At 37.8% G+C, this 24,887-nt stretch overlaps 1 protein-coding gene across 4 annotated transcripts in view; it reads right to left on the reverse strand.

Annotated features, from left to right (window-relative positions):
* Nucleotides 1-19,653, reverse strand: part of LOC101736082 (mucin-12) — a 37,127-nt gene extending 17,474 nt beyond the window's left edge. For 3 of the 4 annotated variants that reach the window (XM_062671017.1, XM_062671016.1, XM_062671015.1), the window contains exons 1-16: nt 19,562-19,652; nt 17,218-17,248; nt 17,072-17,122; nt 15,183-15,530; nt 14,577-14,627; nt 12,606-12,653; nt 8,799-8,846; nt 8,274-8,369; nt 7,734-7,781; nt 4,741-4,836; nt 4,256-4,303; nt 3,510-3,605; nt 2,754-2,801; nt 2,100-2,195; nt 1,021-1,068; nt 401-496 (exon numbers count right to left, since the gene is read on the reverse strand). In XM_062671017.1, coding sequence (XP_062527001.1) covers nt 401-496; nt 1,021-1,068; nt 2,100-2,195; nt 2,754-2,801; nt 3,510-3,605; nt 4,256-4,303; nt 4,741-4,836; nt 7,734-7,781; nt 8,274-8,369; nt 8,799-8,846; nt 12,606-12,653; nt 14,577-14,627; nt 15,183-15,530; nt 17,072-17,122; nt 17,218-17,248; nt 19,562-19,609 — 1,297 coding nt within the window. In that variant the 5' untranslated portion in view covers nt 19,610-19,652. Of the gene's footprint in view, nt 1-400; nt 497-1,020; nt 1,069-2,099; nt 2,196-2,753; nt 2,802-3,509; nt 3,606-4,255; nt 4,304-4,740; nt 4,837-7,733; nt 7,782-8,273; nt 8,370-8,798; nt 8,847-12,605; nt 12,654-14,576; nt 14,628-15,182; nt 15,531-17,071; nt 17,123-17,217; nt 17,249-19,561 lie in introns of all 4 variants that reach the window. The other variant, XM_021350004.3, reaches the window with a different exon arrangement.
* Nucleotides 19,654-24,887: the final 5,234 nt, after the last annotated feature.

The raw sequence follows: 24,887 nt of genomic DNA on the forward strand, positions 1-24,887 counted from the left end.
TCGAGGGGTCATATTAGATTCACCGGGCGAGTAGGTCAGCTCACGGGGCTCTAACCTTTTTTTTTTTTTTTCGGGTAGAGGGCCGAACCTCCTACGAGGTCCCCGCGCAAAAGGGGCGCGCGGGGTATGTGAGACTCAACGATCTGCATGGTGTTGTGAGCAGACCACGGGCCCAAGGATTTTAGGGCTCACACACTAAACGACTCACGGGGCTCTAACCTGACCTTTGCTAACACTAGCCCTAGCAAGAACAGTGCTTCGCTGAATCTACCACCGGATCGGAAACGCGACCCACTGAGAAGATCCGACGAGAAACTGTGAGGAATGGGCTGTGTCTGAGGGATGAAATTACATTGCATAATACACAACATACATACATAATTATTAAATATTCACTTACTATCAGCATCAAATATCTTGCCCAATATCTCTTTTGCCTCCAATAAATTGGTGCAGTCGCAGATTTTGTACAACTCCGAAATGACCACCGTGAGACCTAAAATTAGAAGTACGTTGAGTAAAATGACGTTGTGACACAATGGCACATCTTCAAACGAGTCTTCCGAAGAGTGCTCAGTGGTGGGCACCGGCTTGGCTCTGCCTCTGACGTCCAAAAGCTACGGTGACTCCATCAGATGGGCCGAAACTTGAAGGTTGAACATAATAAGGTACAAGGCCATAAAAGGTAAAATAGTACGTAAAAGACCCAATTTGGCTCTGGCATTATTGATGTCCATCATCGACAATTACTCACTCATGTCCACTCACCATCCTGGTGGCAATACTCATCTGCCTACTATGGCAATAAAAATACGTACGAAACAAAGATTAGACAGCAAAATTGATTAACAGAATTATAAGATTCATCCCTTCCACCTTTATGATATTTTAAGGGGTATGTCCTTATTCCGAGTTTGATAAGTTTCCTTCTAGACAATGACCGTACCTTTGACAAAGGTTAATTAAATGTAGGCAGAAAAAATAAGGAATCTGTTTTTTTAAATAATATAAATCACTTACTACTTCTATTAATGGATTCCAACAGTTCTTCGATAGCATATTTGAATACTGAAAACAAAATTAGTAATTAATAAAAAGTTAATATTGATATGGATCCCTAATGTTTGTAATTTAAATTGTAACCTAAAAAAAATGGAACGCAGTTCATTAATAATTATCTTCAGTTTTCGCGAAGTGTAGACATGATTAAGCCGATTTTTAAAATAGTAAAATCTGTCGTTAATCACATTTTTTCTCCAACCTATTCGCTGATAGCGTAAGAGACTATTCCAGCTACGCGCGGACGGATAGGTGAGCTCACGGGCTCGACCTGAGAGAATTTGCTAACACTAGCCTTAACAAGAGCAGTGCTTCGCAAAATCTACCACCACTGGATCGAAATCGCTACCCGCTGAGAAGATCCGGCGAGAAAGTCAGCGAGCTGATGTATGAGTTAGGTTGCTCGTCGAACTCTTTGCCGATTTCGACGAGTACGGTTACCGGGGTCCCTAAGTCTACTCCTAGTCTTAGAGCTGAAGGCGTCTAGTACTGAGGTTAATGGATCTGTAAGGACGTGACTAGGCCGTCGAGGGTGACTAGCCTTTGCGTGAGCAGTTATCGGGGAGTATATAAGTAAGAATATATTATTATATCAGTTTCTTGTTTCCATTGTACAGGGAACGCTAATTTGGAGCCAGGTATGTGTGACTGGTCTTTGTCCCTATTTCTTTATGTCCTTATTAAGTCAAAAAAAAAGGATTCGTCTCATAGAAACTTCATCAAAATTTGTTTGAGAAAAAACTGGAATAAAGCATTTAAAACAAGCAAGTTAACAAAATTAAGTGTTTTGTTTTTAAACGTGAATTTAATTAGCGTTTCGCAAAAGTCTTTGTTTTTTAATTCTATTATTTTAGGCAATGGCAAATAGTGGTTAACAACTTTCGTATTTTCTTTAGTTTTACAATAATAAATCTATGATACACATCTAGCCGCATTGGGATAGGGGTACAGAGGGATGGAGGATCTTAGGGCGTTTTCTATTTCTTAACATTCACTAAAAACCTGTTGTAGATCATCAAAAACTAAAAATAACAACTCACACGTTTGTTTCGTTACGAATTTCAAACGCAAAATGGCTTCAGAGAACGTCTTCGTCTGCATTATCTTGACGAATTTAAATATCGCTTCGCCGACGTCTGAAAATATTGCATACATAACATTTTGGTTTCAATTAAACCCCACATGTTTATTGGTGGTCGACAAACACGCGAAAATATAATTCGCGTAATTACTGGTAGTAGGACCTCTTTCCGCACGGGTAGGTACCAACACCCTGCCTATTTCTGCCGTGCAGCAGTAATGCGTTTCAGTTTGAAGAGTGGGGCAGCTGTTGTAACTATACTGAGACCTTAGAACTCATATCTCAAGGTGTGTGGCGCATTTACGTTGTACATGTCTATGGGCGGCAGCAAAAAAAAAGCTTAACACCTTGAAGGAATAAAATCGTATATAAAAAACAGACACGCCAAATTACAATTTACGTAATTACTGGTGGTGGTAATTCGTATTCTGAGTATATACGGACAGGTAACCATCCTGCCAAATTCTGCCGCAAAACTGTAATGCGTTCCGGTTTGAAGTGTGGGTCAAACGCTGTATTATACTAAAGCAATGTAAAGAAATAGTCCACGAATTACACTCATTATGGTTACAAAATACATCTAATTTACAATTCGTAGTTAAACAAAACATACCTCCCGTTCTTGTGGCCGAAATCAAAGCGTTCAAAGCGCCTTTCATATCTGTAAGCGAAAATGTATAGTTTTAACTTACATTTGTAACTTAGAAGACGGCTTCAAGTAGGGTGAAGTGGAGTGCAACGCTAATTAAATAAATTGACAACTAATGTTTTAATGCTGCTTCTTTATATCAGCCCATAGACGTCCACTGCTGGACTTGGTCCTCCCTACTAAAGCACTCTTCGGCCCCAGCAGCTATCTCTTCTATGAGAAATTTGCCTTTCGTCTTCCGAATGTAAGCTACCATTCGTGTGGGCCTTATACGGATCCTCCTGATCCACTAACGGTGCTTTTAGGCACCATAAGCACCGGTCACCGTCTTCGTCGAACCCGTCGCTTGCGACGAAGGGCTCGACGAGCGAATTAGCCCATAGACACAGCCCACTGAGTTTCTCACCGGATCTTCTCAGTGGGTCGCGTTTCCGATTCGGTGGTAGATTCTGCGAAGCACTGCTCTTGCTAGGGTCAGTGTTAGCAACTCTCCGGTTTGAGCCCCGTGAGCTCACTACAAACATTAGGGTGAAGCTGAAATAGCCTCTCAAGGCTATCAGCATAGGTAGGAAAAGTGGGCCTTAGTATGAACGCGCAAAAGGCGAAAACTACGTCAAATTGCTATTTAATCAGAATCAAAACGTCGCGAATCACGCATATCAACGCACCTTAACTTGAAACAATGTAGCGACATAAAAACCATCCTTCTTTTGCACTCACCGACTTCTTGTTTTAAAACGTACAGGACTCTGGGTAGCTCAGGAGATCCGATGCCACCACTCAACTTTTTGACTTCCACCTTCACACCATCTAAGCCTGAAATACCGGCTGATTGTAATTCGAGATTTTACTACTGACAGGTTTGTTTTAAACAACTCCTTGGCTATGGGAACGGAATAACTTTGTGGCGGTGGCGATTACAAAATGCCTGAACAGATGCCTGAATCTCGCTTACGATATTTTCAAGATAAGCTTGCATATATACAGTACAAGTACAATATCACCCGCTCAGTGGAAGATCGTCCCTTTATCGTCTAGCTACAAACTACAACTTAAAAAAAACAGTGCGCGTGCAACTTGGTGCACGCGAATGAAGTGAAACTTCTTTTTCGACGTGTAGTATTGTGGTTTTCTTCATTTTTCATCTTTAAATCAGATTACTCTTGTAATAGGGAATGCTGTGTATAAGAGATGCGACATGTACAATATTTATATTATATATTTTAAATTATAGATAGAAAATAAATATAGGTATATATTTTTTGGTACTTCATTAAAATATTGGACGCCACTCGTCGGTAAGGCTCACGCTGGCCTGTAACAATACTACTCTATACTCGGCCTGCGAATAACACGTACGATAGGGAAATGTATTAAAAAAAACCTCCATTAAAATACTTCTACCTGAATTATTGTCATTTAAGAACAATATTTTCTTATAAATTAATTGAATTAATTACGCTTACCAGTAGTGTGCGCGACGTGCTTGAAATAATCGCAGATTTCATGAGCATCTGTAATCACAAACAAAACACTTTATCAACTTAAGGTTGAGACTGCTAAAGATTTATCGGACCTCGAAAATTTCACCTCACGCCTCAAGGTCAGTCATCCTCCTCCTTCCGTTATAAATCCTCAATGCTGAGGGTCGTGACCTCTGTGGGATTTCAGAATCGTCCAGCGGACTATATAATGCCACGTCGATCTGTCCATAGCGGCGTGGACCACTGGAGACAGATCAAGGGCGGATCGGATCAAATAGGCATTTAGTCTAAGGACCCACTTGACACCAGGCGCAACCACCTGTGTAGATATACGGTCGAAGCTTCAATGTAACTGTATTATCTTTAACCGGAATGTCCTATCTTCGCGCTATGTGGCCTACCCACTTCCACTTCAGCTGGCTAACTCTAAGAACTCATAGCAAACGTGATAAAAATCATAAACGTACTCTTCTCTCCTGAAATCTTCTGCAGCGTCTCAAAAATTCCGTCAAAATCAGCGTGTCCCGTCAGCGTCTTCAATATCTCGAAAGCGTTGAAAACATCTGAAATATACAAATTGAACGTTTAAGTCTCGATTAGCATTAGCACAATAAGTTCGCTGAGTACTAATTGTGTGATAAAAGTCGCGGATATCCACTAGGGGCGAGCAGTGGAAGGCCAGCTGCGACAAATCCGGTAGGTATGCCGCGATGGCGATTATTGATTACTACGATTTAGCAGGTTAAGGACCGGAGTGGTCCCTGTGGGTGGATACTATAACTTTGCCAAAAAAAAATTAGCGTCCCTTGGGACCGCCGCAACTCACCTGCCTAGAATACCCCTGACCGCAAGTTTGCAAGAATATGTAAGAAACGCGGACCACCATGGCTCATCTAGGCTAGTAGCTATAACATATTGAAGGGGGACTATTCGACAATACAATTGCATAATCAAAAAACTAAAAGTAAGAATAGCATATTTGAGTAATTTACCAATATGCATTTTATTATAATACTTTTGGCAAAAATCTCGATCCTTAATCTATTAAATATCTAAATAAGTAACGCTTCCGTTTTTTGTAAATATTTTATCTCAGTTACAATTAAAACAAATACAACAACGTATGGTAATTGCGTACCAGTAATAATAGGCAGGGCGATGATGTTGAACCACAACTAGGATTAAAGTAGGTAAGGAAATTTTTTTTTTAAAATTTTCGGCCTCCATAATTAAAATTACTTTTATGATTTAATACCGTCTTTTCTATTGTCATTAAACATTTTGGTGACCTTTCAAATTCTTAACGGTTTTCGTGGCCACGGTCGACCCACTGAAGTAGGAAACCTATGGAAATGAAACGTCAACAAAAACTTCGTGCCACTGTGACGTCATCTGGCCACAAAACATGGCGGCTTTAGTGCTGCCCAGAAGATTTTAATGTTAGTAGGTTTTATCGATAAATGTTCTTGGCTCATTTTATTGAAGTGAAACTTCCTTATCGGCGTTGGAAAAAAATTTACCGTCACATTTTTCGGTTACGCGTCACTTTTTTCCGTTACGCGCCATCTGTTTTGTATTCATGTCTATGATAATAAAATCCTTTTGTTTAAACTTTATCTAATTTAACTTTTTTGTATTCATGTCTATGATAATAAAATCCTTTTGTTTAAACTTTATCTAATTTAACTTTATTTAACCAATTTCTAGAAAGTTGCATGTAGATCATTTTTCGAAAAATAAGGCCATAAACAAGTTTCACTTCTTACGTGTGTACACTAGTACACGCACACATTTTTTTTTTAAATATTGTTGAGTGAATGTATTTGTAGAATTTATACTTAATAGGAAGTAAGTATATTGTTATGTGCAAAGATGATGTGATTTAGATATTATGTGAAATCTAAGACGAGTTCGTGCTTCAAATTTGCCAAGTAAACGATATGACGATTTTTAAAATTTGCTACATCGTCGTCGTGGCCTAAGTGATAAGACGTCCGGTGCATTCGTGTTGAAACGATGCACCGGTGTTCGAATCTCAGGCGGGTACCAATTTTTCTAATGAAATACGTACTCAACAACTGTTCACGATTGACTTCCACGGTGAAGGAATAACATCGTGTAATAAAAATCAAACCCGCAAAATTGAAATTTGCGTAATTACTGGTGGTAGGACCTCTTGTGAGTCCGCGCGGATAGGTACCACCACCCTGCCTATTTCTGCCGTGAAGCAGTAATGCGTTTCGGCTTGAAGGGTGGGGCAGCCGTTGTAACTATACTGAGACCCTTAGAACTTATATCTCAAGGTGGGTGGCGCATTTACGTTGTAGATGTCTATGGGCTCCAGTAACCACTTAACACCAGGTGGGCTGTGAGCTCGTCCACCCATCTAAGCAATAAAAAAAAAAAAAACTGATTTTATAAAGTTGTCGTTTGCCGCAAAACATAAAGATATGGCGTAGTACAGTGCCATCTGCCCATTTCTAGCATGCTGAATGTTATCGTATTTTGAGTATGTGTTTTTCTTAGACTATTACAATCTATTTTAATTGTTTTGCTGGCTCTAAAATCCGTAACACATTACCGCAGCGCACCTCAAGGAAGGTACGCCGCACCATTTGAATCACTCTCACTTGAGAGTGATTCAAATTTTAAACTTATCAAGGGACCGCCTGATAAAACAAACACCTACAGAACATTTATTCGTTAATAAAATTACAAACGTCATTCCTTTGACTTCCTCTCTAAAATCACTTAATTATTAAATATTTAACGAGTTGACAATAGTGTTATAAAACTATTTTATTTAAATAGTTCCGACGACTTTCTTGAGATCCTATAAAATATGTTTTAATTATTATTTTTGTATGTTTTAAGCATGATAAAATAAGAAATTTTATATAAGCAATCATATTAAATCGATATCAAAGTCAATAAATAATGTACAACCCAAAACAGACGGCCGAACTGACGTGACAATGACATTTGGCGCGCTAAACATGGCGGATTTTCGGCCTCATTAGACGGAGACGGAGACATTTACGTATATTCATGTTTCATTTTATATACGCACTGAAATACTGTTATATTGTTTTCCTGCGAGTTAAAGTGCTGAGTAAGAGCGAGATAGATATATGTTTATGTATGTGCCTTCAAAATGGGTGCTATTTATATAAGCACGTACGTACGTATAGAACAATATGTCGTGTCCCTACTATATAGGTCTATGGGTCGACCGAGTCGTGTTTATTCGTCGACATTTCAATGTTACTGTCAATTGAATTAATTTGACGGTAGTTATCAATAGATTTCTTAATTCAGTGTCAATATTACAATGACAATAATAGACGAGAGATAAAACCGTACAAATTAGTGTTATGTTAAAGAAATCTAATGAAGACTTAAAAAAATTAGTCGACCGTGCGTTCTTGTTTGCATAAATATTCAATATAAACAAACTCACTGTCTTCATTCGTCAACTGCTTTAATATGTCGACAATAACTCTGACATCTGTAATAGGAGAAACATTTTTATATTAATAAGAAAGACATCTTTAACAAGCGCTCTTCGAAAAGGGGACGCTTAATAAAGCTCTTATCGACAATACAAAACCGCCCTCGCAAGAAACATCCCGGATCCTCCAGATCCACTCTCAGTGCTTTTAAACTCTCCAAGCTCTGGTCACCGTTCTTGTGCAATCTGGCTCTTAAGTACAAGCCACTGAGTAACTCGCCAGATCTTCTCAGTGGATCGCGATTTCGATTCTGTGGTGAATTCAGCGGAGCACTGCTCTTGTGTTAGCAAGCTCAGGTTGAGTACCGTTTTGAACCCCGTGACCTATTCATCCTCATGTAGCTTGAATAGTCTCTTAAGCTACCAACGATTAGGTACGGGTGTTTTTGCTCAACAGACTAAGAATCGGGTTCTTAGTCTGTTGAGCAAAAAAACCATAGTTCTAAATTTGTTTAGGTTTTTCTAAGTTCCTAGGGCAATACAACTTACTAGATGTATCTTCTAACAGATCCAAGAAGTCTATCACGAACTTCCAGCTCCTTGATCCTCTGCATCTTCTGATGAACTCGTGAATCTGATCTCGGTCTGTAAAAATAATAATTAATACGTTTCATTTTATTTAAATATAAATGCTTTTCGGGATATTATCAAAATATATATAGCTATTGATAGGCTTTTTTTTTACAATAAAATCATTTTTTCTTACACTATTTTTAATTCTAATTTATTCTAATTAATTTTCTATTTTTTAGTTGGATTTTCTATAAAATCATATTTAATTCATATTCTCCATTCATATAGCTAAAGAAGTTTTTTTTTGTTATAACTAATATTTTTTCAAATGCTTAAACTTTAAATGGCTCTTCTGTAAAGATGCAAAAATGTCGCTTAACCCCAAATAGTCTCTCAGTCCTCGATTATAAATACTATTAAATAACGCGGCGATGCGTCGCCACGTCAGCAATCGGTTTTACGTGCGGCTATAGATGTGATAGAATCATGAAATTTTCTCACCTTTGAGTCCGGTTAAGTTTTCTATGTATTTGATGGCGGCTGCCTCGTCTGAAATGAAAAAAAAACACGTGTAACACTCGGGGACTGCTGCGGTAAAGCTATTACATAGCATTTTTTATCAACTTATACAATTCTAATTAGACAATAATAATTTAATATTAAAACAATAAAAATAAAATAAGACCACGCAATATTTATAAACATTAAATAAAGGAACACATTAACTGTCCCCTTCACACTCATAAACAAGAGCGCGCGAGAGAGAGATGGGCAGACTTTTCATGATGCGTATGCAGTGCGACGTCACGCCGCGCTTAATCACAAACACTACACAAGCGTAACGTGCGAATGTGTTGAGCGCGAGCTACATGATAGGCGGAGTGGGTGGTGTTACGTTTTATTTTCGTTACGGAATTTCTTGATTTGGTCGCCGCGCTCAAAGCCCGCGATAAAAGCTATGCAATAGCTTAACATAAAACTTAAAGTTATAAGATTACGTGATTAAGTTTCAGCTCGTTCCTAAGAATGAATTCAGATATACCTATCGGAAGTTGCATATTTCGTGGCGTGCATTTTTGCATAGGTAAAACACCATAATTCTAAAACGGGTGAACGAAATCGCGTCCCAGCCGATGTTAAGAGGTTACCGAATAGGATAGATATCACAACTTGATTATTGGCTCATTGCTGAAGTAATTTGTGAAGCGACTTAAAATCGTATAACGATATAAAATATCCTAAAAAATTTTGAACAATAATACACGTAATATACTTCATTACGTATTCTGTACAATATTGTTACGCCGGCAAGAGTAACGCTATCTACTAGCCGAATATTCGAACGTATATCGAAGGATCTAGTAGCATCTAGAACGCTCGAGAAGTACAACGCCATCTATTGTCAGATAGCAGAAACACACATCGAAGCTACTCGACTTGCCCAGAATGTTCTCAATAAATCTAGGGATGTCGTATCACTATTCTCGAGCGCTTTCGGTGTTCCTAGTTCCTTTGATATTCGTCTCTGCTATTCGGCGATAGATGGCGTTACTCTTACCGGCGTAACAATATAAAAATTACGTATGTAAGTTTTTTCTTTACATACGTATTTCATATTTTTTTAAATCTGCCTGCGAGATTCGCGCACCAGCGCAGTGGCATCTCTTGAAACGAATGCATCGGCCGGTTATAAATTTTAGATCGAGATGAATTCGAACATCGACTTACTTGCTTACTTCAGAATTTCTCTGTTTTCATGTATTTTTAGTCGACTACAGATGTAGCTTATTAATATAACTAGATTTTTTGTTTTATAACGCCATCTTGTTGTGTCTTTAAAGCAGTAAAAATAGTATTATTACTCGCCAATAGATGTCGGGAAGAGTCATAAAGTTGATTAACAATAAAGTTGATTATTGAAAACACGAATAAAACAACATTTTCTGAAAATAAATCGTAGCTAGATCGATTTATCGCCCCTGCAATCCCCTGTAGGTATACTAAATTTTATGAAAATCGTTGGAGCCGTTTCCGAGATATATACAAGAATTGCTCGTTTAAACGTAGGTATAAGATAGCCCAGGGGCGATATTTTTATTCGAGTTTCACATTCGTATTGCAAAGTAAATACTAATTGCATTTTTCATGTATTTTTAGCCGACTTCAGAAGTAACCTATGAATAGGGAAGATCTTTTTATTCGAGTTTCACATTCGTAATTGCAAAGTAAATACTACATAATTGCATTTTTCATGTATTTTTAGCCGACTTCAGAAGTAACCTATGAATAGGGAAGATCTTTTTATTCGAGTTTCACATTCGTAATTGCAAAGTAAATACTACATAATTGCATTTTTCATGTATTTTTAGCCGACTTCAGAAATAGCCTATGCATAGGGGCGATATTTTTATTCGAGTTTCATATTCGTAATTGCAAAATGAATACTAACTGCATTTTTCATGTATTTTTAGCCGACTTCAGAAGTAGCCTATGAATAGGGAAGATCTTTTTATTCGAGTTTCACATTCGTAATTGCAAAGTAAATACTACATAATTGCATTTTTCATGTATTTTTAGCCGACTTCACAAGTAGCCTATGCATAGGGGCGATATTTTTATTCGGGTTCCATATTCATAATTGCAAAGTAAATACTAACTGCACACGTAGGCGTCAACTATGTTTTATCATTTTTCCTACAATTTCCTATTTGTACAAATGGTACTGAAACGCGTCGACCTCGTGACAACAATGTCAACTGTTTAAATAATTATTAATATAATAATTAAGCTCATTTCGCACTTAATGTTTCTCGTGTTATCATTTTTAAATAATTGCGCAGTTACTTTAATGGAGTTACAAAATTAAAGTAATTTCGCTGGGATATATCAATTTGTTTTTTTTAGTTTTTTCGTCCTTTTTTATGATGGAAGTATTACTGGTGGCCCGGAGGCCTTTCCAGTTTCACCAGGACAGGTGGGTGAGCAAAGGCTCAGCCAGGAGGGGCGAGATTTGCTAACAGCTGCCCGAGCGCCTCCGATAGAGACCTAACAACTCAAGAGTAACTGCTTCACGAATCAATCTACTACCGCATCGGAATCACGACCCGCTGAGAAGATCCGGCGAGAAACTCAGCGGGCTGATGCATGGGTTAGGTTGCACGTCGACCTCTTTGTCGAGTTCGACGAGTACGATTACCCGGGTCCTTAAGCCTGCTCCTAGTCTTAGAGCTTACAGCTTAGAAGGCGTCTAATGCAAAGTTTATTTTGGATCTGATGGATCCGTAAGAACGTGTCTAGGGCGTCGACGATGACTGGCTCCTGCGTGATTAGGATTCGGGGAGTAGTCTGCGGCGCTAACGATATGTGGAATATGCGATATGTATTCATACGAAAATTATATACACATATACATACGGAAATAACCCAAAATTGAATATATGTAGATGAGTTTCGAAGAACGAATCCGATATTTGCATACAATTAACAGAAGTAATTATTTCATCTCAAAAATTACAAATTACAAAATACAATAATTATGTACACGATAGGACGTTAACAAGATACGACACGACATTGTCACGATACGATATGCGAACGATAAGATGTACATACGACACGATATGGATCTCTGTTTACTTTTTTTTATTTTTATTGCGTAGATGGACGTGGACGAGCTCACAGCCCACCTGGTGTGAAGTGGTTACTGGAGCCCATAGACATCCACAACGTAAATGCGCCACCCACCTTGAGATATAAGTTCTAAGGTCTCAAGTATAGTTACAACGGCTGCCCCACCCTTCAAACCGAAACGCATTACTGCTTCACGGCAGAAATAGGCGGGGAGGTGGTACCCACCCGCGCGGACTCACAAGAGGTCCTACCACCAGTAATTTACGCAAATTATAATTTTGCGGGTTTGATTTTTATCTATTATTTATTATTCCTTCACCGTGGAAGTCAATCGTGAACATTTGTTAAGTACGTATTTGATTAGAAAAATTGGTGCCCGCCTGCGGGATTCGAACACCGATGCATCGCTATATACGAATGCACCGGACGTCTTATCCTTAGGCCACGACGACTGTTATAAATGTTATTAACTTATTAAAAACGTTATACGCGCCCTAAGACACATCCGTGGTCGATATCTAATAATAATAATCAAACTGCGCAAACAGTCGATTACCCGATGCTACACTTTATGTGCATTAATAGAGAGTCGATATATCGAGGGCTCAAAATTTAACCATTGTTTTGATAGAGCCTACGAGACGCGAGAACCGTACAAAATACAAATAAGTCACTCACTTCTAAGACCCGTTAAGTCATACAGTAGCTCACTGCTTTCCTTATGGCCTGTGGGAAAAAAAAACAATAAATTAACAACAAGATAATTAAACGTGAATACAGTAAAAGATCCTTATTTGCGCTTCTTTCCTTCGCGTTTTTAAAAAAACTAGTGGTCCATCGGTACATAGTCGAAATTCGACTATAATTAATTGAAATTATATGTTGGTACACTATTATGATTCTATTGTAAAAACTATTATACTTCTATAATCACATATTTCGGCAAGAATAAATACACTTTAGGCAAATATTAATACAGAGAAACAATATTTAATCTATTCTCAATTTAACCACAGATTATAATCAATTAGAAAAGTTTGACAATAAACAAATAGTATGTATACATGTGTGTGTCAAGTACATGGTAGTGTGTGTATTTTTTAAATTATTGCTCATGCATAATTTAAAAATATATATATATACATTCTGCACTCCTTCTCTATATTCTCTATAAGTGTGGGAAATTTCATACTGCTCCGTCCGTGCAATTTTCGTAAAAAGGGATACAAAGCTTTACGTATTAATACATAGATAGTAGTAACATTTGATGCGAATACGAGGGCTGCACTAAAAGTATCGGGAATGGAATATTTCCACTGTTCCTGTCATATTAAAATGTTTTTAATTGAAAACTCCTTGGTTTTAAAAATCGAATACCATTTATTTATTTAAAAAAAGATTCTCGGTCTTGTCACGAGGTTTTGTCAAACTTGTTTAGTCGTTGAGAAAATGGAATTGACTCGAGAAAATTCAAGAGCGATGATTTATTATGACTTTCGAAGTGGTTTAGCACAAAAACAGTGTGTTGACCGGATGATTTCTGCATTTGGTGATGAAGCCCCATCCAAAACCACAATTTATCGCTGGTTTGCTGAGTTCCAACGTGGACGTGTCAAGCTCAGTGAAGATCCCTGTCAAGGTCGTCCAAAAACTGCAGTCACCCAAGAAAACGTTGATGCTGTGCGTAAGCTGATTGAGGAAGATCGACATGTGACATACCGCGAAATTCAGGCAACTTTAGACATTGGCATGAGTCAAATACAAATAATCTTGCATGAACAATTAGGTGTAAAAAAGTTGTTTTCCCGATGGATACCGCATTCGCTCTGTGAAGAGCAAAAAGCAGCTCGCGTTACTTGGTGCGTCAGAACTCTCGAAAGATTCCACGCAGGATCCTCAAATGCTTTATACAACATTGTATCAGGTGACGAATCCTGGATATACGCGTACGAACCCGAAACAAAAAACCAGTCACGAGTTTGGGTGTTCGAAAATGAGTTAAAGCCAACAAAAATTGTTCGTTCACGGAGTGTTGCAAAAAAAAATGGTGGCCACGTTTGTCTCCAAAACCGGCCATGTTACGACTATTCCTCTTGAGGGACAAAGAACGGTTAATGCAGAATGGTATGCTAGCATTTGTTTGCCACAGGTCGTTTCTGAACTCCGTAAAGAGAACTGCAACCGCCGCATCATCCTCCATCACGACAATGCGAGTTCTCACACCGCGCACAGAACAAAAGAGTTTTTAGAACAAGAAAACATAGAATTATTAGACCATCCGCCGTACAGCCCCGACCTAAGCCCTAATGATTTCTATACTTTCCCTAAAATAAAGAATAAATTGCGTGGACAGAGATTTTCATCACCTGAAGAAGCTATGGACGCCTACAAAACTGCCATTTTGGAGACCCCAACTTCCAAATGGAATGGTTGCTTCAATGATTGGTTCCATCGTATGGAAAAATGTGTCAAATTTCGCGGAGAATACTTCGAAAAGCAATAAATACATTTTTAAATAGTAATGTTGTGTCACTTCGTTAATTCCCGAAATTTTCAGTGCCGCCTATGTATTGAAAAAGATATAAAGATACTCCGCCCATCAAAAGGGGGAGGGCGTATATAAAATTGTAATAGAGAACGTTGTTTTACCTTTAACTCCAATAATGTTTCTGAGTTTTTCAGAAATAAACTCTTCTTTCCCTGTAAAATAATATTTTTCTATCAGTTATTGTTCATAAACGCTATTATTAGTTTGGCATTTATTTATGTTTTTGTACTTAATGAGTATATCAGAGGAAGTGTGAAAGTAGCCCCGTTAATTACAAATTAGAGAGTGGACGGTTAGCGTGGTATGGACATGTGATGCGTAGAGAGAAGATTCATGTGACTAGGAGATGTATGGAAATGGTAGTGCAAGGTAGAGGGGGAAGAGATCAACCGAAGAAGACATGGATGGAGTGTGTGAATGACGATATGAGATAGAGAGGAGTTTATTTATTTATTTTTTATTGCTTAGATGGGTGGACGAGCTCCCAGCCAACCTGGTGTTAAGTGGTTACTGGAGCCCATAGATATCTATAACGTAAATGCGCCACCCACCTTGAGATATAAGATCTAAGGTCTCAGTATAGTTACAACGGCTGCCCCACCATTCAAACCGAAACGCATTACTGCTTCCTTTCTTCCTTTCTTTCCTTCCTTTCCTACCACCAGTAAATTGTTGATTAACTATAAAAACGAGAGGCCAGAACTTACCTAGACTCTCTTTCCGCTTTTTCTCTTTCTCCCTCTTTTTGTCGGGACTGAAGCCGCTGAAGAGGCCATCGAAAATGTTTGTTTTAAAGTTGAATCCGAGCAGCCCCGACTTCGCTTCCGTGGTCGTGCTCACATCTTCGTGGGATTCTGCGCTTTCCTCCTTCGATTCCTCAGAACTGCCACTTTGAATTTTAATATCGGCACCCGCACTGGATTCGTTTGTTGAATGATTTTCGGTATGCTCTTCAGAATGCCGGCTTTGACTGTGTTCGGATTTATACTCAGCGTCGATCTTGCTTTTCCGGGATTCGATGGTTGATGCATCACCTGTGTGCGCTTCCGTATGAGCTGTTGGAGGTGATTTTCGTTGAAATTTTTTGAGTGTAAGATGTTACAAATTGTTTATAGAGAACATAGACAACGATGCGCTATTGATACTAGTGGTCCCCGAGTAGTTGAAACACGACTATAATTGATTGAAATTATAAGTTTATACACTATTATAATTCTATTGTCAAAGACTATTATTGTAGTCCTTTAATCACAGATTTCACCAAGACTACACTTTAGACAAATATTATTAAAGGTAAACAATATCAATCTATTGTCAATTTGACTACAGACTTTAAACAATAAGAAAAGTTTGACAATAAACAAATAGTATGCGTGCGTGTGTGTGTGTCAAATACGTGTTAGTGTGTGTAATGTTTTTATTTATTTATTGTTTTATTGTATTTTTTATGCATAATTAGAAAAAAATTATAATATTCTGCACTCCTTCTCTCTCTATATTCTCTATAAGTGTGGGAAATTTCATACTCCGTCCGCGCAATTTTCGTAAAAAGGGGTAGTTTTTGGTTTCACGTATTATTATATAGATTATATAGATGTTTGCAAATAACAGTCGGTTACTGTGTTTCAACATAACGAAGGAGGTAGACAGATTTGTTTGCTTTTAGCGTCCTACCCGCAATCCACGACTGACTAACGAAGAGACCGCTTAATAATAGTGTTTCTAAACAATAAAAAAATTGTGGTAGAACCTATTGCCCCTAAGGCCTATTTGTCCCGTGAAGCTACTGGTTTCAAACCTAAGCGCATAGTAACGCGATTCGGTTCGAGAAAAATCGAGAAAATCTACAATTTTCAAAGCCTATCTTGAAGCGATTTAGGTGTTTCTAGTTATTCTTCTTATACTGTGCCGCCGCGCACCAGCCGGCCGGCGCCTTGTACATCAATATTACGCGCTTGATCATTATTTTGCTGCGATGTTATTTTAAAACTGCGATATCTTCTAAGATACTCATTGAAATCATAGAATGTAAAGGGCATATTAAAAAAAATATACTTGTAATGTAATGAATAATGTATTTATTTCGATAACGATTAATATCATTGTTGTAAAAATACAAATAATTCTTTATGTTAGAACAAATTTGGTTGGCATGAAAAAGGTGACTAGTGAGCCAGCCTCAAAATATAGACGTATGCTGTCGCGGACTTTTTTTAAAGAGGAACTATTCTGTCATACTTTATTTTAGCGAAAATTTAACCATTTTCCCAGCGCACGCAGCGTAAGCTCTCAAAAGGAAAAAAACGCGATTTTGAAACTCAATAAACGGGCAATCTAACTAATAAGAATTATTAAAATCGGACCAGTAGTTCAAACAAACAAACTCTTCAGCTTTATAATATTAGTATAGATATAGATAGAAAATTGAAGATAGCACAATATTCGACGAAGAAGAACACACAAAATATATAATATAGCGAAACTGCATGACGAATTTAAAGTCATGACGATTGAAATAGAAACTTTTTGAAAGTATTTCTTATTCGTTTCTCAGGCCGCGTTTCTAAATATGTAATAATAAAAAATACATACACACCTTTATGATTGTTATCAAGTCTTTCAACTTTTACTTTATGTAGTAAGTTCCCTAAAATAAAATAAAAAACAATTTGTAATAATTTATCATTCTAAACTATAATTTATTACTTCTGTTACATATTGTATTCGTATTTAATTACTCACGTGAAGGTTCGGTGACTACTGTAGCGAGAATCTGAAACAATAACATACTTAAAATTTAAAATTTAAAAAAATACATCCTGCAACGTTTTGCGTTTCATTTTACATCAACAAGTAAATACAATGCAGTCAATCATCCAATGAAGTTGAAGTCAGTGATGATCCTTTCTTATTTTCATCTTTATGAAGATAAAAAGAACAGTTGAATACAGCAAGTCAAGAAAGCTGTAAAGCGTAGAAAAAAAAGAATTGTGATAATGGAATAAAATCCTATGTTGAAACAATTTCGACAATTCTTTTTAAGCTATTGCATAACTTGTATCGCGGGCTTTAAGCGCGGCGACCGAATCAAGAAATTCCGTAACGAAAATAAAACCTAACACCCCCACTACGCCTACCATGTAGCTCGCGCTCAACACATTCACACGTTGCGCTTGTGTAGTGTTTGCGGATAAGCGCGCGGCGTGACGTCGCACACCATACGCATCATGAAAAGTCTGCCCATCTCTCTCTCGTGCTGTCTAGCTTATAATTGTGAAGAGGACAGTTAATATTTTGCTATTGTTAATGTTTATAAATATAGCGTGGTCTTATTTTATTATTGTTTGAATATTAAATTATTATTGTCTAATTATAATTGCATTAGTTGATAATAAAATGCTATACTATTGCATTGCTATTGCTTTACCGCGGCAGTCGCCGAGTGCCACACGTTTTTTTATTATTATTTAAAACCAGGTTACTTCTCGTGTGGTCCCCTTTAAATGTTATCAAGATCGCACTAATTATTTTTGAGTTATTCTTACCAAAGCACATTAATTGAGTTAGGTTACATTGATGACGTTCTTATTTTCTTTTTTTGAAGACGCTTTACTTTTTTTTTTGTATTATTGGAACGAAATTCCTTATGGGACGATGAGAAGGGGTACCCTAAGCGAGAAAAAACGTCCGTAACGTAAGATTTTATGTTTGTTACCTCATAACTTTTGACTAGGTGAATCGATTTTGATGATTCTTTTTTATTAGAAAGCTGACGCTTTCCCTGTGGTCTCACTTCAATTTAGTCCAGTTCTGATAGTGGTATCCATGAGAAAACCATATAAGCCTTAAATTTGCATTAACTACGTGCGCGACAAATAGATAAATATAATAATATCACGATAACTTAATATCACGCCAACCAATTTGGATGATTATTGTTTTCAGTGTATTGTTTTGGAATATCTTTATTTATTTATTTTTATCAAATAATTATTTTCTTTATACCTCGAATATAACTTAAAATTAATACTTTTATAATAAGGAACCGTTCCTATCCGGTGTCCCAAGACAACACACATCTTTTATTATTATTACAACTCCTAAAAACCTATTAATACATTGAACCGATTGATTGCCTGAAAACTTCACAGGATATCGTTGACAGTTCGAATTGACCGCTTAATTTGGATAATACAAAGATGTCGTCACGGAAATTGACGTTTCTCTTGCTGGTTTCTGGTTGAATAATACTGATTAACTAACTACCTTTGAATAGTGAAACTACGCACTCTTAAAAGAGATGGGATCATAATGGTACATACACATGTGAAGTTCCTATGACGCCCACGATACGCGAATCGACTGCGGATCTGCGACTATTTCAGACCATGTGACCATGAAATCTGGACGTAAGTTAATTCAAACAACTTGACGCTTAAGAACGACTAACTGCGTACAACTAAACTAACTAACGTCACAGCGCACGTCAGTAATCAAATTTTAAATTTCGAAATAAATTCGATTTTAGAACGTCTTTTTTTCAGTAGCTTGTGTGTAACAGCATGTTGAGTAAGCACTTACGTCACAGCGTACGTCAGTAATCAATTTTTTTTTAATACATTCGGTTTTAGAACAATCTCCTTTGTGGTGGACCACTCCAGTATGTGGACTAAGCACGTCGGTATGTATGACAGTAATCAAATTTTAAATAAATTCGATTTTAGGACTTAACCTATTCAGTGACTTGTGCGTGTGCGCTTAGCACTAACGTCACATCGCAAATCCGTAATCAAATTTCAAATAAATTCGATTTTAGAACATTATCTACTCAGTGATTTGTGCGTGTGCACTCAGCACTTACATATGTCACAGCGCACGTCAGTAATCAATTTTTTATTTTTTTTATTGTTATAAACATCTCTTGTTCAGTAATTTGTGTGTAGCAACGTGTGCAATAAGCACTGACGTCACTGTGCATGTCAGTAATCAAATTTTAAATTTTTACAAAGTTTCGAATTCAGAAGGTCTTCTATGCAATTATTAGTGTATGACGGCGTACGCACTAAGCTCTAAACTAATTACTTACACTCGCCAGCACTATCACCCACAACAAACAGCACGTCTTCGCTGTCATGTTCGCACTTTACTAGTGGTCAGACAATATCTGTATCCACTAAGCCATAATAGTAGTTAAAAACATTTATATAATGTACTAAATAAACAAAGAACAGCTGTTCAAATTTTTCGTGTGTATTTATCGCGAAAAACCATACTTAATTGAAATGATCTGATTGGCTGATTTCTGTCGAAGAACGTGACGTCATCGGTCAAATAATCTAAATGGCCGCTTTGGTGGAAAGAGGCGAATGACCTTGGATTCGGAGGAGTCCTTCCTTTTAGTTTGAAACTTCTTAATTTTCATACTAACCTAATGGACTCCTCCCTTTTAGAGAGAGATATTTAATCTACCTATATCCTGTAAAAGCGAACCCAGAAATGTTAAAATTAATTTATGGCGAACTACGAGACGAACCTGTTTCTGTTTGTTTACGAGAAGAGTTCAGGATTAGTACAAACCTGCAGAGAACTATGTCTATAGTAGTGTGGTATAGGACCTATAGTAGTGTGGTATAGGACCCTTGGCTAGATGTAGGTTGGATCTGTGTCTGTTTCTGTACGAGAAGAGCTCTGGACCAGTACAGAGCTGCAGAGGACTGTGTCTATAGTAGTGCGGTATAGAACCCTCGGCTAGATGTAGGTCGGATCTGTGGCTGTTTGTGTACAAGAAGAGCTCGGGGTCAGTACAGAGCCGCAGAGAACTGTGTCTATAGTAGTATGGTATAGGACCCTTGGCTAGATGTAGTTCGGATCTGTGTCTGTTTGTGCACGAGAAGAGTTTGGGATCAGTACAGAGCTGCAGAGGACTGGGTCTATAGTAGTTTGGTATAAAACCCTCGGCTAGATGTTGGTCGGATCTGTGTCTGTTTGTGTACGAGAAGAGCTCGGGATCAGTACAGAGCTGCAGAGGACTGTGTCTATAGTAGTGTGGTATAAAACCCTCGGTTAGATGTTGGTCGAATCTGCGTCTGTTTGTGTACGAGAAGAGCTCGGGATCAGTACAGAGCTGCAGAGGACTGTGTCTATAGTAGTGTGGTATAGGACCCTCGGCTAGATGTTGGTCGGATCTGCGTCTGTTTGTGTACGAGAAGAGCTCGGGATCAGTACAGAGCTGCAGAGGACTGGGTCTATAGTAGTGTGGTGTAAAACCCTCGGCTAGATGTTGGTCGGATCTGCGTCTGTTTGTGTACGAGAAGAGCTCGGGATCAGTACAGAGCTGCAGAGGACTATGATTTCAAATTTTAGAGAGCTGTGTATCGCTTGAACTTTTGAGTATGTGTAAAGATGCAGCGAAATTGCATAACACCAGTACGCTTATTAATACCAAGTAATTGTACATTATTTGCAATTCGATTGCTGTTATCTTCATAAAATCGGTCACGTATTGATAGCTAGTTAACAGAACTGTTTGAACAGATGTACGTAATTAATTGTTTTGTTTGAGCTTATTTGTGTGTGGATTGTGACGTCATGTCTGCTATTAAAATAATTAAATTAACTTCGAGAGGATCCGAGGGATAAAATTACAGGAAATCGTCGAAGCGAAGTCGAAATGAGATCTTATATGCGTTTTGTTATTGAAAAGTTTTAGAGGTTTTTAACCGACTTCAAAAAAGGAGGAGGTTCTCATTTCTACTGTATTTTTTTTTATGTTTGTTATAGTAACCGGCACACATCGTGAGCAAATGACCTTGACTGCGCAGAACCGAATTTTAGATCACTTTGGTGGTGAGGGTGAGGCGCGACGGCAGGGGAAATCGTATCGAGCGCGTTATTGGTAGATCAGTCGAACCCTGCGTCCCGCACCGCGCCTTCGTTCCGCTTGCTCCCAAAAGTACGCTTGCGTACAGTGAAAAGTCTATCGTTACTAATCGTTAAGTTATATTTTGTTATAATTGCTTGTTGACTTTGTTGCCATTGCTATTTGTTGAGTGTTTGTTGATTTTTTATAAAAAATACATTATGCCGCGACAAACTGGTATAGTATTCAAAAGAAAGGGTAGAAAAATTGTGTACGACGTATATTGCGTCATTATAAAACAGGGGAAGAATAATATTATGGAAAAAGTAAAACAGACTTCGGAAGCAACAAGAACATCAGTGAGTACTGTTAGGTGCATTATTAACGAAGCTAAAGGCTCTGGCTTGCTCGTCGTGCTTGGGACTCCGGGTAAGAAAAGATCAGGGAAGAAGAAAGTTACCGGAATGGATAGTTTCGTTCAATCTGTAATAAAAAGATGTAATCATAATAACTACATAACAAGCAGCGAAACTCCGTACCGTAGAAAGGCTTCGAAAATTTTAAAGAAGATATACATTTTAATGGCTCGGAATGAAGCTTACGACGAATTATGAAAGAGCTAGGCTTCAGATGGAAAAAAAAATAGAAAATAATCGGAAGCTGGTAATTGAAAAAAGTAACATTCGATTACTACGAATCGAATATCTTCAAAAAATCATTAATTATAGACAAAAAAGAAGATCGAACCGACCGAGTCGTAAACTACACCGATGAGCCCTATGTCGACTTATCACGATGATGGCGACTCGGGTGATGAAAACAGTGATGATGATAATAGTCAAGATTATTATAACGAAAAAAAAATTACAAATACCAGCTTCGCTTCAACTGAACGAAGACCTGGCAACAGCTCTAGTTTTGACTTAATAGAAGGAATATCTATTTTACCCCAAGATTAAATTATTACAATTATTAACCTATATTTTTTGTTGATGTTCTAATAAATATATAAATAAATACATATGTTGATTTTAATAATTTAATTGCATTATGACGCAGAGTAAATAATGTTTTTGCAAATTTATTGTACGTGCGTAAAAACATTGAAGAATTCCCCAGAGTCTGCGATTTGCACAATGTGAACACTAGGAACAAACATAGGCTTGCGTTGCCGGCGGCTCGAATTAAGAAAATAAGCAACTCTTTTAGGGGGCTGGGTGTACAGCTTTTCAACAAGATCCCACTAAACGTTCAACTACTACCTGTTCATAGATTTAAGAAAACTGTTAAGGAACGTTTGTGCAACAAGGCATATTATAAAGTTAAGGATTATTTACTAGATGGCACTACGTGGGAATGAGGCGCTCGCTTCCTGGCCTTTTCATTTTTCATTATTATTATTATTATTTTTAATTGTATTTTTTGACTTGTTTTTTCTTTTATTGTGAATATTTCTATTTATTTAAAAAAAAGAAAATATTTGAGAAAAAACAAAAAAAAACCCCGCTGAGTTTGTTTCGCCGGTTCTTCTCAGGACTGTGGCTTTTTTTGGAACCGGTGGTAGAGTTAACATTGTTATTTGTATTTTGACATTCAACAAGTGTGTCATACTGACATCTAAGTTGAAATAAATGATTTTGAATTTGAATTTGAATTTGCACGTGAGTGTACCATGCGCAAACTTACCCCCACTACGTCAACAAATACTCAAGAAGTTTGCCGGCTATTATACCTCATATCTTTTGACTGGGTGAATCGATTTTGATGATTCTTCTTTTATTAGAAAGCTGACGCTTCTCGTGTGGTCTTATTTCAATTTAGTCCAGTTCTGATAATGGTATCCATGAGAAAACCATATAAGTCTTAAATTTGCATTAAGTACGTGCGCGACAAATAGATGAATAACTCAATAACTCGATATCACGCTAACCAATTTCGATGATTATTGTTTTTAGTGTATATTAACTTGTTTTGGAATATCTTTTTTTTCTATTTGAAGTCGGTTTTTGTTAAATCATGTCTATTTACAAATTTTTTAATACACTTACTACACTGCGCCAGAGTGCGAGAGGGTCTTGTTCGCTCCCTCGAGGTACCCTAGCTGAGGACACGCAGGGTATGTACGATTTCCAAGATGCCAAAGGTCATCTACTGAACGATTTCGCTGCACTCTCGCCCGATGTTCCGATGGCGAACCAATGACGTCTACTGGAGTTCCGAAATACCTCGCTGGATCAGAAAGAGCTTCGCAGGTCGTAACGCCATACACCACTAGCCCGTTGCGGCTGTCTCAAAGGGAAAGGCTCACCTCGTGCTAGTTCGGCGACGAGTATACGACGCTGTCCTTCCCAAGCAGAGAGGCCACAAGCGTATGCTCCGCCTTGTCCTTATTGCTGCCACAATGGTGTTAGTCCATCGTCGGCTTCCTTCTGGCGGCTCCCCTGATTGGAGTCTCCAGGCTCTAGTTTCTCCCACGCTGACGGCTGATAATTGGCTTTATAAGACGTTAATTTACTGGTGGTAGGACCTCTTGTGAGTCCACACGGGTACGTACCACCGCCTTGGCTATTTTTGCCGTGAAGCAGAAATGCGTTTCGGTTTGAAGAATGGGGCAACCGTTGTAACTATATTGAGACCTTAGAACTCATATCTCAAGATGGGTGGCGGCATTTACGTTGTAGATGTCTATGGGATCTGATAACCACTTAACACCAGGTGGGCTGTGAGCTCATCCACCCCTATTAGCAATAATAAAAGCTCAAAGAAAGAAAATATCTCATTTATATCGCGTTACAAATAATAACCTTTTTAATAATAAGCAATACGATCACTATTATTACACATGCCCACGCGTTATTACTCAATTTATTACATTGAAACATGCAGCTAAAATAAATAAACAATAATACATACAGTGTGTTGTTTTTAGAAGTATTACTTAATCAAGTTTGTTTTTGGTAAGACTGCTTTTATTGCTTAGATAGGCTTAGATGAACTCGCGGCCCACCTGATATTAAATGGTCACCGGAGCCCATGAACATCAACCTTGAGACATGAGCGAGTTACGGCATTACTGCTTCACGGCAGAAACAGGCAGAGCGGTGGTACCTACCCGTGCAGGCTCATATGACGTCATAGCACCAATAAAAAAAAATGTGAACACGTGTACTGATAATACATATTGTCAGGATTTATACTTCGAAGCATCTATCAAATAGGTCGTGATAATACATATTGTCAGGATTTATACTTCGAAGCATCTATCAAATAGGTCGTGACTTCATTTAGTCCAATAAAATAACATCGTATATATTTCGCTTAACCTGTACTACCTAATATTTGTATCAATTTGGTACTGAGATGTCGATCGGAACTATCATGATAGGCATCATAATAGAGGCACTAGGTATCTTTAAAACATCCTACACATAAATACGTACTTAACAAATGTTCACGATTGACTTCCACGGTGAAGGAATAACATCGTGTAATAAAAAATCAAACCCGCAAAATTATAATTTGCGTTATTACTGGTGGTAGGACCTCTTGTGAG

This window comes from Bombyx mori, chromosome 11 (genome assembly GCF_030269925.1).
Source record: "Bombyx mori chromosome 11, ASM3026992v2".
In the NCBI taxonomy this organism is placed as follows: domain Eukaryota; kingdom Metazoa; phylum Arthropoda; class Insecta; order Lepidoptera; family Bombycidae; genus Bombyx; species Bombyx mori.